Genomic DNA, 13,013 nt, shown 5'->3' on the forward strand with positions numbered 1-13,013 from the left:
ACATCTGCACGGCTCCAGTATTGTTTACAATGTGGGATCTGCAATGTTCACTTGTCATATAAAGTGTAACTTATGCAAGTTATAAAACATACAGTGCTGCCCCATAGATTTCAATGGGGGCAGTGCTGCAGTACCCTAACCCAGTGCTGTTGTTTTGAATGGCAAGTGAGCAGTATGGTTGCTGGAATGTAAACAATACCAGGAGCCATGCTGTCTCCTTACTGCTAAACTGCAGGGTCCTGCCGATCAGACACCCACGGATCTAATATTGATGGCCTATCCTAAGGATAGGCTGTCGATAGCAGAAACTGGATAACATTTTATATTTACATATTTGTAAACCAAATTGATTAAGCAAAACATAGGAAATGAGTTGCCTCATCAAATACACTGGTGGCCTATAACCTATGTCTGACTTAAGGGGTGTATGGGGTTCACCCAATATAACTTCTGATGATCACTAGAATCAAGTGTCAGTAGTAATAGGAATACGCTATGCCACCTCATCCTCCGTCCTGCTCGGTTTCCCTGCTAGGTTCCTTCAAAAACTGTGTGCAAGTGTTCGTAGAAGAACTGATACTGTTGTGAAGGCAAACACTGGTCACACCAAATATTGATCTAGTTTATGGTACTTTTCCTGAATATTAGCACTTCTATTTTTGAAAACATTCATACTTGGCATTTATTTACACCTGCTTAAAAATCTTACCTAGTGCTGCATCCATCCATAGTCTAACTATCTGTCTATAGAAATGAAGCAGACAGAGTGTACTTGGTACATGGGCAGGCCAGACACTGCACCAGCATTTGTTTTTCACATTTGCCAGGTACACTGTCAAAGGAACAGCTGCTAGACTTCAAGCGGAGAGAGGAGCGATGCAGAAGGCACATGAGGAAGATCATTACCTGGCCCAGATGGCTAGTACTGGTCTGAGGGAGACAGGATCAGTGCCACAGGCTTGTGAAGCCCCTATTGCATTTCCAGGCTGATTCTCATACCAGTTAAAAAAAACTAATTTTCTCTACTGTATGAGTTTGGGGAAAGTAAAGGTACTTTGGGAATGTGTGCACACAGCCCTATTCAACCAAGTGATTGTTGATGGAGGGGGGAGGGGGTGTATTTGCCGACAGAATTTAATTTATTTCTCTTTCTTATATAGTGCCAACATATTCCAAGGTGCCTGAAAGATATTATCATCTTTCCCTGTGCCAAGTAGGGCTCGCCATCTAAATTCCCCAGAGGAAAGTCTTTGGATTGTGGGTAAAAAACCCATGCAGATATACAAACTCTGTGTAGATGTAGTCCTAGGTCGCCTTTGAAGCCCAGCACTGCAAAACAACAATACTATCTACACATACTGCCCCTGTGGATTCCCTTAATTCTGCAATAAACTTCAGGCAGACTTATCTCTATTTTTATGGCGTATTAAATTGATATTTGCAAATCAATGTGAGTTATAGAAACAAACAAGAATACTCATTGCCAACGAGACTGTAAACACGCGCAACTTGTCTATGTTTATTTCCCTTTCTTAAAGGACCCAACAGAATATAACAGTAATAAAATGAAATATGATCCAACCCATGTCTGTATTAGAGTGCAATAGATATTAGAGACCTCTAACTTGCCAGGGTATATTTAGATTACTACAGACACCACTCTCTAGACAACAGGCTGGTTGCTTAGGTCCGATAACAAAACATAACACATGCTATGTGCCAACCCAAATCTGTATGTATACAATACAACAATGCAGCTGAAGACTGGTATACTGCCACACATACTTTCCAGCACTCTCACCTAGGTGACAGAGTAGACAGGAATATGACAGGATATGTGATATGAAACCCAAAACTATGTTACTATGTGTCTATACGGATGGAATGTTCCTACAAGATAATGAGGTGGAATTTCTGTCTTCCATATACCATAAAATAAAGTACTATACAGTACTATCCAAATGTAAAGCACCATGGAATTAATGGTGCTATATAAATAAATAAATAAATAAATAATAAATAATAATAATAATAATACAAATAAGGTAAGCAGCCACCGAAACACAGCTACAAGTCACGTACAGTACTGAGGACAAAGTATATTTTATTAGGGACAACACTTTGACCAATAATACAAAGGGCACACAAGGTGGCATCTGAAATATATAGACTCCTGTGAAAGTATGTATGTATAAAAATAAATCTATTTCATATCTTACAATTCTATATCTGCTGTGTAAATTATGCAGGTACAAATTATGTAAATTAAGCATAATTTACATAGATAAAAAAAATTATATTCATAAGCAATTTTTGCCATTTTAATGCTAAGAAGACTAAAAATTCTAATTGAACTCATTATATGCTTAAATTACTATCAAAGCATGAAAAACCCATAAAACAAACTAAAACTGAAATCTTAATATTTCCTTGATTAGATAATATTGATAATATTTCCAAGATTAGAAGTAATAAATTATTCATCAACATGGACATGCAATAAAAGTACAGTATGGCACGATTCCTGCCTGGAGACATCACAGTCGCAGTCTGGGAGCTCAGAATCCTCAAGGCTGTCCTCCGCCATTGGATGTGGACCCAAATCAGCAATGGCTGCTGCAAGCACCATGAACGTACTCATCAGGAAAAGCAAAACCATGAGCAACTTAATGCCCACTGTATTGTAAAGACCCTCTCACTTCTGTGGGTAGGAGAGAAATGAGTCCAGCGAACAAATACAACACTTGGGACTGCAACGTGAGAATGAGTGTTTGGACAACTGCTCATGCTTCTATAAAAAGGATCCACTCAGGAGAATGTGGAGGATTGGTCTCCAGGAATGCCGTCTGCAAATGTGATATGTCCTTGCAGTGCAGAGCAAGGCTGCAGGAAACTTCGTGCACAACATATGACTACACCCCAATATATTATCCCCAGTTAATTGTATTATTTTAGATATAGAAACTACTATGCAATATATAGAAGTAGCAAATCATATAAACATATTATTCAGCTATTTTTTGTTATGGATGAGTGGTTTTGAACCAGTGGTCTCCCAGCGTGTCTGCAGTTGTAGTTTAGAATCGGCTGGAGAGCCACAGTTGGAAGAGCAATCCCATAGGTGAACTACACCCAGAGAATGCGCATACAGTAGCTGAAACATTTAACAGACCCAGCAAGGCCAAAGAGTAACTCAAGCCCCTTGTACTAAGCTTGATGGATGTACATGAGTTAGCAGAATACCTGAGATGCCCCATATCATTCATTTACAAGTACCGCTGTCATGCTTGCTGTATATTACCACATGTCGAATGAAGTGTAAATAAACAGATGCGTGTCTACGACCAAAGACCAGCAGCTTTACTAAAGGGCCATCTGACAGCCATGGCAGCGGTATCTCACTACACAGGTTCTAGAACAGACACATGTCCATCAAGTGCACACTTTCTCAAAAATAAAACAAAATAAAACATATAGTAGCCGAACATTGCATGAATAGGTATCTCAGTTCACTTGCCTAAGTTGTTTTTACCTGGTTACTTCCTCAAATCTATTGACGTTCTTCATGAGTATGAGTATTCATAAGAAGAATAACAAAGGTATCAAAATGAATGACATAAGTGGTGTTATTCATGGTGCTATACACTGTCCCATATAGGGCTCACAATCTAAATTCCCTATCATATATCTTTGGAGAGATTGTGTGTGTGGAGGAGGGGAGGTACTGGGACACCAAAGTACCTGGAGGAAACACTCACAAAAACAGGGCGGGCAAATTGATAAATATTAAGCCCACCTGTTTGAGGACAAAAACAAGTAGCATTTTGTCCACTAGGTTGTACAAGAGACATGTCCAATAAGAAATCATAGTTATATTGCTGTAACTTCTACAGATGTGGCTCCGTAGGATGGATCAAGATCAGATTGGAGGCAGATGAGTTGAATACCTCCCACCAACCGGGACCACGGGACACAACCCAGAATCCAGGACTGTCCCGCAGAATCTGGGATACTTGGGAAGTATGGCCAACTCCAGTTTCTCAATGCATGGACCTAAGTTCTCAACCCTGATTTAGTGGAATATTACATGGTCCTCCTTCTAGGTGTTGTTACACTGTGGTCAGTATTTGAAAAACCAACCGTCCCCCCCCTCCTTCTACTTCACCAACTGCCATCACAAGTGTGGAAGGCTGCTAAAAAGATATCCCAATATCAGGGTCTCCTTCCTGGGGTTCCCTTATGGCATTATCCCATGTTCCCCATCTCCTAACCATAGTAAAGACCACGTTCTGGATAAGTCCCAGTGTTTTAACTGTGAGCGACCTGTACCAGTATGTTGTTCTTAAATTGTATTCCCAATTACACGATATCCCTCAGTTTTTGCAGATTTCATTCTATAGTACCTCCAATTGAGATATGCACTTTGAAGGCAGTTCCCAGGTACGCAATGTCCAGTATCAATTTATCCCTTGATAGGTGTGTTTCTTTCTCAGAGCCCATGAAGACCAACCTCAAAGCGGTAGAGTCCCTATTGTATGTGTCCCCAGCTATTAACAATCGCATGCTCCAGCTATACTTCGTACATCATGTAATCTCTCTCCGACTACACATAATGGGACGCTCTATGGATGACAGATAACATAGATGTGCTAGTCTACATGCTGATTTTTGGCATGTTGTGTGGGAATGTCCTAGTATTTGTTTGTTTGGAGAGAAGTTATAGATACAGAGACTCGAATTCTTCAGACTTTGATGCAAGCTACGCAGAGAATCTGTTATTAGGCCTTCTAGCGGAATTGGCGTGGACACATCACATATTTATCTTTTTACAGAAGTCTTTGTTCCTTGCTAGGAAGGTTATACCAATTTGATGGATGGGAGATAAGCTCCCAACTGTGGGACAATGGAAGCAGCTACTTAACAACACACTTCAATATGAGAAGACAGTGTACAAACATAGAGAGTGTTTCTAAAGTTTGGGATGTGTGGTGTGTCTCTCCACTGACTCCTCTCTTCTGGGCTATTGAGGAATGGAATCTCCCTTGGACTAAAGGGCCGATGTTAAGGGTCCTTCCAAGTGTCAAATTAACGCTTTAGGAGGCGTTCACACTTGCGCCTGCTGTTCGCCCATCGTGGTTCCCAACGAAACTGCACAAAAACAGATTTTTTGACAGTTGCTGCCTCAGTGTTGCAAACCAATAGAGGGCGCTCACTGGAATGTGCAAGCCTGTCTTATGACAGGATTCCAGTGAAATAACCCAATAATGGCTGCTCCCTTTAGCATCATGCCCGACCTTCCAAGAGGCCTTTGTTTCGCAATGACACAGGGATTATTACCAGGTATAGTCTCTCAATCGAGGACAGCTGTTTCGATCTACTTGGATCTCTTCAGCTCGATGTAGAGAGGACTATAACCTGGTAGAGGTGAGAGGCTTAGACAGGGTTAAGGGTAATAATCCCAGCGTCATTGCGAAACAAAGGCCTCTTGGAAGGTCGGGCATGATGCTAAAGGGAGCAGCCATTATTGGGTTATTTCACTGGAATCCTGTCATAAGACAGGCTTGCACATTCCAGCGAGCGCCCTCTATTGGTTTGCAACACTGAGGCAGCAACTGTCTTCCTAATTACATCATGGAAGGCAGATTTGCATATTCTTCCCATAGTTCCTTGCAAAGTGGAGTGCTAAAGGCTTAACAAGTCTCCACACACCTATATGGTGGTCTCTCCCTAAAGAGTGACAATACCCCCTTAACTGTGTAAACCTGGCTGAGACAGTGTGAACGAGCCCTGAAAAGAGTAAACCTTGGAGGAATACTAAGCAAGTCATGTCTGCCAAGGGATAGGCTTCAGACTGTTCATTTCACTTACACATAAAGCAGCTGAAGCTCCAAGTTTGTCATTTGACACTCCAGCAATAAACAGCATACTGTCCTACTGTTCACAAAGTGGGCCCATCACTTCTGACTCAGAATGCTAACACTCTTTATACTTTACAATAATACTTACCATACTAATGTAACAAACTTGCAACTTGATAAACAGTTGCAAGAATCTTTTACTTGCATTTTTCAATGACTTTTGTGATAAGACACTGCAGCAAGTAATTAGATTCATGTCAAAGTTTGCTACATCCATATGACTGTTCCTGGAAACCTCTGCACTGCAACACACTCCGACTACAATAACAGCAAGGAAAAGCAAGGAAAAGCAAATTACTGCTGAATACCTGAGCAGGAGCCTTTACTTAAAGGAGTTGTCCAGTTTCAGCAAATAAATGTTACTGTGTTTATAATAAAAAGGTATACAAATTTACAACATACTTTCTGTATCAATTCCTCTTGGTATTCTAGATCAATGCTTGCTGTCATTGTTAGTGTCTTACAGTAGATAAATATCAGTCCATAGTCATGTGATATGCAGTCATGGTCATGTGACATACAGTCCATGGTCATGTGATATGCAGTCATAGTCATGTGATATACAGTCCATAGTCATGTGATATGCAGTCATAGTCATGTGATATACAGTCCATAGTCATGTGATATGCAGTCATAGTCATGTGATATACAGTCCATAGTCATGTGATATACAGTCCATGGTCAAGTGATAAACACAAAGGTTCATGGCTTGTTGCAGTCACAGCTCAGTAAACAGACATCTATCTTGTAACTCATGTCATGTATCACATGACCATGGACTGATTTTATTCACTGGAACGCACCAATGCACGATCAACAGTCTTGCTGCTGTAAACCCAGAAAATCCCTTGTATTACCAAGGTAAGATGAAGGTTCTGCAGGGAAAAACTGGTAATATTGTGTGATGATTGCATTATGAGTAAGAAAAAGCAGTTGTGTGCCAGCTCTACCACTTACTGCACAGTACATCGGAGGACCACAAATAGAACTATAGCTGTTGGTAAGTGTCTGGGGCATCACGCGAGGATGCCGTTAATAAACAAGAGTGTACAGAGGTTACCAAAAAAAAAAATTACACTTGTAGAATAACCCCTTTTTGTACAGGCATACAATCTTATGGAAATATTTCTCATTGACTTACCTGGCTCCGATTAGGTCTAATAGATGCTGCCACCTATCGCTCACTTTGCTCAGCTTGTACTCTATCTCAGATGCCTTGCTCTCATGGCTGGCCTTGGCAAGTCTTTCTCCCATTTGTTGAAGTTGCATTTTGTTTTCACGGAAAACAGCAATTTCTTCCTGGTAATCCTATTAAACAAATAACATATTATTTCAGACTTTTTTGTGTTACTATAGCTGTTACTTGTGACACTGTGTCTACAGTGTCTTATGACAGTGTCTTATGTCTTATGACATAAAAACTATTAAAGCTGCAAAACTCCCAGTATCTGGTTATTTCTTCATGTCTCTTAATATTGGCTCTCATATGACTCAGTATGTATTTCTGTCAGCTTAGCTGCTTATTGTGTTACCGTTTCTAACAAAGCTATACCTCATTATTGTATTTTAAAGGGATAGTTCACTCTGTACAACCCCCTTATCTAAGTTGATAGAAGCTGCCTGCTTAAACCCCTTCATCTGTTATCATTCCAGGGTCAAGTTGTAGGCGAGTGCCTATTTCTGCAGCAGTGGACACTTCAAGGAAAATGTGGCATCACATGAAACCTTTCCTAATTTCTATGTACGTTCACAGCCTGAACAGAAACCAATGTTATTAAACACAAACTCCACCTCAGCCCACCCCTGACTTGGCCTCTTAAGCCACAGGGAAACTGTCCCACTTACAGTCCAGGGAAGGTTTTACACATCTTGTTTTTTACCATCATTCCACTATAGGTAAAACGCTCCTGAATCTTACTAAGTGTATGCAGGAAATTATCATGGCAAGTACCCTGAAATGGTTTTGTTTTTATTCCCAGTGAATCCCTTAGAGCAGCATTTTGAGACAATGTACTTATATTACTACAGAATAAAATAATTTCAGCAAATGTTTACTGTTTTTGATCATTTTAAGAGATATAAATGATACTGTGCTGGTTATTATATGGGAAATCTGCTGCTTTATACATAGTGTTTGCTGTAACTAGTGGTGGTCTTCTGTTTGCTGATAGACAAGTATCTTGGATTGGTATTAGTCATTCCACAATACATAATAGTTTACACAATGTCCTTCTCAGTTTATGTTCATGAACCTAGATAACACATAAGGCTTAATACTGCTGGTACCTTTCGGAGTTTATCAATCATTTCTTCAATGCTGATATCCCCATTTTGAGAGACTTTGCTTTCCATCTGAGTCAGCCACTCGCACAGCTCCTTGTTCTTTTCATTGAAGATAGCCCACTCATTAAGTCTCTCACTGACTTGGTGCCGACGTACAGAGACCTTGAAGAACAAACAAAGGGTGCAAGGGGTTAAAATGTCACCTGATATACCGTAAAATTGTAAAAATTAACCCATCTCTTTACAATTAACAAAAGATATTTATACCCCAACATAACACAGAAGACACACCGGCGCTGTACTTACAGATTCAGTCTGCAGTATGCAAACCTTAGGCAGCCAGCCGTGGTCTCCTCTAGATATATACCGTAGTTTAGTCTTACATACACTCTATAATATTACATTTCCTGTTGGTTTCACCTCAGAAAGCGGAGACAGGAAACTACCAAGTTATGCTATCTAATTGTCACATCCTGGTGACACTAGGCAGGCATAATGCAGATTTTCATTTATAAAGATATCATTATTTATAAAGAAAAAAGCTGATCTGCTGACATTAGAGTGAATCTGTCCGCTGATCATTGAAATCTATGAGATTGCATATAAAGATTACAGAGAGCCATACTCTCTGGGTGCCTACAGCTATTCTACCTGTGTGAGCTGCACCTGGAAATTGCAGTTCTCTCTGAGACTAGCTGTCATACACTGCACACAGTGAGAAGATAGAAATCTGCTGTATAATGTCTCTCTCTCTCGCTCAGCACCCAGGATCATATAGAGATTACCTACCAGTATTTTACCCCTACTCCTCCACCTCCCCTCTCCATAGACAAGTATAGAGCTGATCATCTCAGTCATGTGACCTGCAGTCTGTCAGGAGTTTTTAAAGGGGTTGTCCACTTTCAGATCAATAATGAGAGACAAATGTTATGGTTTGTATAATAAAAAGTTGTACAATTTTCCAATATACTTTCTGTATCAATTCCTCACGGTTTTCTAGATCTCTGCTTGCTGTCATTCATTCTGTTACTTCTAGTGGATAAAAGTCTGACCATGGTCATGTGATTTACGGTCCATGGTCATGTGATGAGCGCACAGGTGCCGCTCATTATAGTCACAGCACAATAATCAGAAATCTGCCTGGTAACGAGCCGTGCACCTGTGTACTCATCACATGACCATGGACCGTAAATCACATGACCATGGACCGTAAATCACATGACCATGGTCAGACTTTTATCCACTAGAAGTAACAGAATGAATAACAACAAGCAGAGATCTAGAAAACTGTGAGGAATTGATACAGAAAGTATATTGGAAAATTGTATATCTTTTTATTGTACATTTGTTTGTCAATACTGGTCTGAAAGTGGCCAACCCCTTTAAAGTGAGACTTACTTTAGTAGAGGGAGGGGGACAAGGGAATAGCCCGATAAGGGCCCACATGAGCAATTCTCTGTGATAAGATATATCAGAAAGTTTCTTGTAATCACCTGTACTATTCATTTCTGCAAAGTTTGTTAAAATGGCAGGACTTATTTAAGTCTTGAAAAACCTCTTTAACCTTTAGCTCATGACATTACTTCAAAATATCTGTACTTGTGACCTGGTATCAGGAACATTAACCCTCAGTTTACATAAGAAGTGTCATGCATAGCTCACACTTCATAGACATTTTGTCTCCTGCACACATCGCCAGCTCTGCTTTTCCACCAATCTAATTACCTGGTGACAGAGTTCTTCCCACTGTCTCTGCAGCAATTCAATGCGCTCATTAAGAATGGATATATCATCAGCATTGATGAAGGCTGAAAATGACTTCTTCAGTTCTGTCAAATGAGCAAGGTCTTCGACCCACCCTTCAACTGCATTTTCAAGCTCCTACACAAAAAGAAAAGTTACATTGACCGTACTGAATAAATCTTTAATATTATAATATAATATAGTATAGTAGTAGTAAAGAGGAATCTTATCAAACCTGCAGCAAGGTCATAAAATAATTCACTGAAGTATTTCATAGGTCTAAATAAACTCGTTTAAAACCTAACTTTTATTTAAAGGGATTCTACCATTAAACTACTTTTTTTTCTAATTACCACGTCGGAATAGCCTTAAGAAAGGCTATTCGTCTCCTACCTTTAGATGTGGTCTCCGCTGCGCCGTTCCGTAGAAATACCGGTATGCAAATGAGTTCTCCGCAGCAATGAGGGCGGGCCCCAGCGCTGAAAGGCCAATGAGCGCATCCCCATTGCTGCCCGAGAGCTCTATCCTGCGCTGCCTCCTTCTTCTGCAGCAACTCCGCCTCTTCTGGCTTCTCTTGCTCTTGTAGTTCTATACAGGAGCATAGAGAGGCCACCCCAAAATGGCCGCCGGCTCCTGTACTGAACTGCAAGAGCGCCGGCCATTTTTGGGTAGCCGCTCTTGCAGTTCAATATAGCAGCTGGCCGGCGGCCATTTTGGGGTAGCCGCTCTTGCAGTTCAATACAGGAGCTGGCCGGCGGCCATTTTGGGGTGGCCTCTCTATGCTCCTCTATAGAACTACAAGAGCAAGAGAAGCCAGAAGAGGTGGAGTTGCTGCAGAAGAAGGAGGCGGCGCAGGAAAGAGTTCTGGGCAGCAATGGGGACACGCTCATCGCTGTTTCAGCGCTGGGGCCCGCCCTCATTGCTGTGGAGAGCTCATTTGCATACCGGTTAAAACCGGTATTTCTACGGAACGGCGCGGCGGAGACCACGTCTAAAGGTAGAAGACGAATAGCCTTTCTTAGGGCTATTCCGACGTGTTCATTAGAAAAAAAGGTAGTTTAATGGTAGAATCCCTTTAAAGTTGATAAAAAAAATTTAAAAAAGGGTTTTTGTGCAGACTTTCTGTGGGAAAAACCGCAGATGCATTTTTACCGTAGTTTTTCCTGCATTGCTTTTTTGCTACCGCCTGCTAGGTGGGGCTTTAGCTTCAAGGGTCAATACCATATGTCATATGATGAAGTACACCACTTTTCTGTCAAAGTTACATAAAATGAAATTGGAGGCATATAAAGGTATGGGTGCTGAATTACATGTACACATGTACATAGCTGTTCAGGTCACTATACATGTACATAGCCATTCATGGTCACTATACATGTACATAGCCATTCATGGTCACTATACATGTACATCAGTTGGTCACTGATACAAGACAAAGAACATGGAGAACAGAGAATTTGAGGACAAAATGCAAATCACAATGGTAGACAATATTTCATTGTTACTACTGTTTATTACAGACAAGTGGGTTTCTGCTGGAGACAGGATGAAAGCTGGTGCCAATACACACAACCAGACCGCTCTCAAATAGCTACTAGATCATTATATTTGCATTATGTCTGTGTAGTGTACCTATAACTAATAATGATATGATGGTCTTATGTAATGAAGAGTATTGCTTTTTAAATACACAATTTCTAATATGTGGCAATGTAATACAATCCTCATCACAATCTTTCATGTCATCAAATACCATAGAAAAAATAAGCATACAGTGCGATGTGATGATATAGTGATGTGTAAGCCTACCGCCTCCACACAGCATCATGAAGCCCACGCTCTCTGTGCTGCAGTACTGGGTAGCACTGCTGTTTACCTTGCAGCGGATCTGTTCTGTATGCAGCTCATCATGGTGATCAGGGAGAGGCTGAGAGAGTTTTTTTCTGAATGTCCTCAGTTTCTCCAAGGATTCTGCTATTCCCTTTTCACACTTCTCCCAGTCCTGAAATTGCAGAGATATATCAATTTGTCATTCTCAGTATGTGATCTGGAGCCTACACAGATTTTGTGCCTGTCCTTGGTGGTAAAGCATGCACTGCAGAGCTCTTTACATAAGCAGAAAGCAATCTCTGACATGGTGTACTGGTAGAAATCTTGCAAGGTCAGGATTTAATCCAAGGCCATCAGATAATGCAGAAACCAACAAATTCTATAGAATCACTCTATACCAATTGTGTAATATATTCTGAAACTGTATATTCTTCACCTAATTACATTAACATGAACATGTATTCCTTACAATCCAAAGCTATAACATAAATGACTTTCAGTACTGGAATACAGTATATAGACTGTAATATTTTAGCGGTAGACAAAATGACATATCTGACATATCTGATCAGCGTGCCTGCACATAGATTACACACTGGTTGACTTTCTGACAATATAAAAACAATAAGTTTCAATCTGATAGAATATACACATACTTTTAATAGGAATGCAAGCTGCTTCTTCTGATCTTCCAGTCTTACTGTGGTGGCCTTCCATCTCTCCTGAATGTCAATGAGTTCTGTCTGTAAGGAAGCCTCCGCCTCGCTGTCAGCAGAGAGAAGCAGCTGCTTCCCTGCCTCCACAGTAAGGATGTAGCTCCCTTGCTGCCTGTGGAGCACTCTGTCTCTAAGCTGCAACAGCAAAGGAAAACATTACATTCACACCTACACTGAGGCTCACAGCCTAACTTCCTTGTACTAGGTGCATATATTGTTAGGCCAGTTTTTTTTTCACCTTTCACCACCTCCACTACAGCCAGCTCTTTGCATTATTATATAGGCATTGCAATGATTGTGTCACAGTTGTTTTTTTTTTTCTGTAATATCCCCCCACCATTCCTGAGTAATAAGTGTTGATAGTTTTTCCACCTCTTTCCGGAGCCATTCCAGTCTTACGCAAGTTTTTAAGTCCAAGTCCTGATCCCTACTTCCTAGTTTCTCTCGATATAAATGAAATACTACTGAGGTACTCACAGAACACAGCAGTGACCTACTGTAACTGATCGACATTTTCTTTGTG

The 13,013-nt window shown here is 40.6% G+C and overlaps 1 protein-coding gene across 8 annotated transcripts in view; it reads right to left on the reverse strand.

Annotated features, from left to right (window-relative positions):
- Positions 1-13,013, reverse strand: part of SYNE1 (spectrin repeat containing nuclear envelope protein 1) — a 274,048-nt gene that overhangs the window by 33,767 nt on the left and 227,268 nt on the right. For 7 of the 8 annotated variants that reach the window (XM_075267635.1, XM_075267636.1, XM_075267637.1 and 4 more), the window contains 5 exons: positions 12,431-12,625; positions 11,821-11,946; positions 9,927-10,082; positions 8,205-8,363; positions 7,060-7,226 (listed from right to left, as the gene is read on the reverse strand). In XM_075267635.1, the coding sequence (XP_075123736.1) occupies positions 7,060-7,226; positions 8,205-8,363; positions 9,927-10,082; positions 11,821-11,946; positions 12,431-12,625 (803 nt within the window). Of the gene's footprint in view, positions 1-2,519; positions 2,935-7,059; positions 7,227-8,204; positions 8,364-9,926; positions 10,083-11,820; positions 11,947-12,430; positions 12,626-13,013 lie in introns of those variants that run through there. The other variant, XM_075267639.1, reaches the window with a different exon arrangement.

Source organism: Leptodactylus fuscus, chromosome 3, assembly GCF_031893055.1.
Source record: "Leptodactylus fuscus isolate aLepFus1 chromosome 3, aLepFus1.hap2, whole genome shotgun sequence".
Classification (NCBI taxonomy): Eukaryota; Metazoa; Chordata; class Amphibia; order Anura; family Leptodactylidae; genus Leptodactylus; species Leptodactylus fuscus.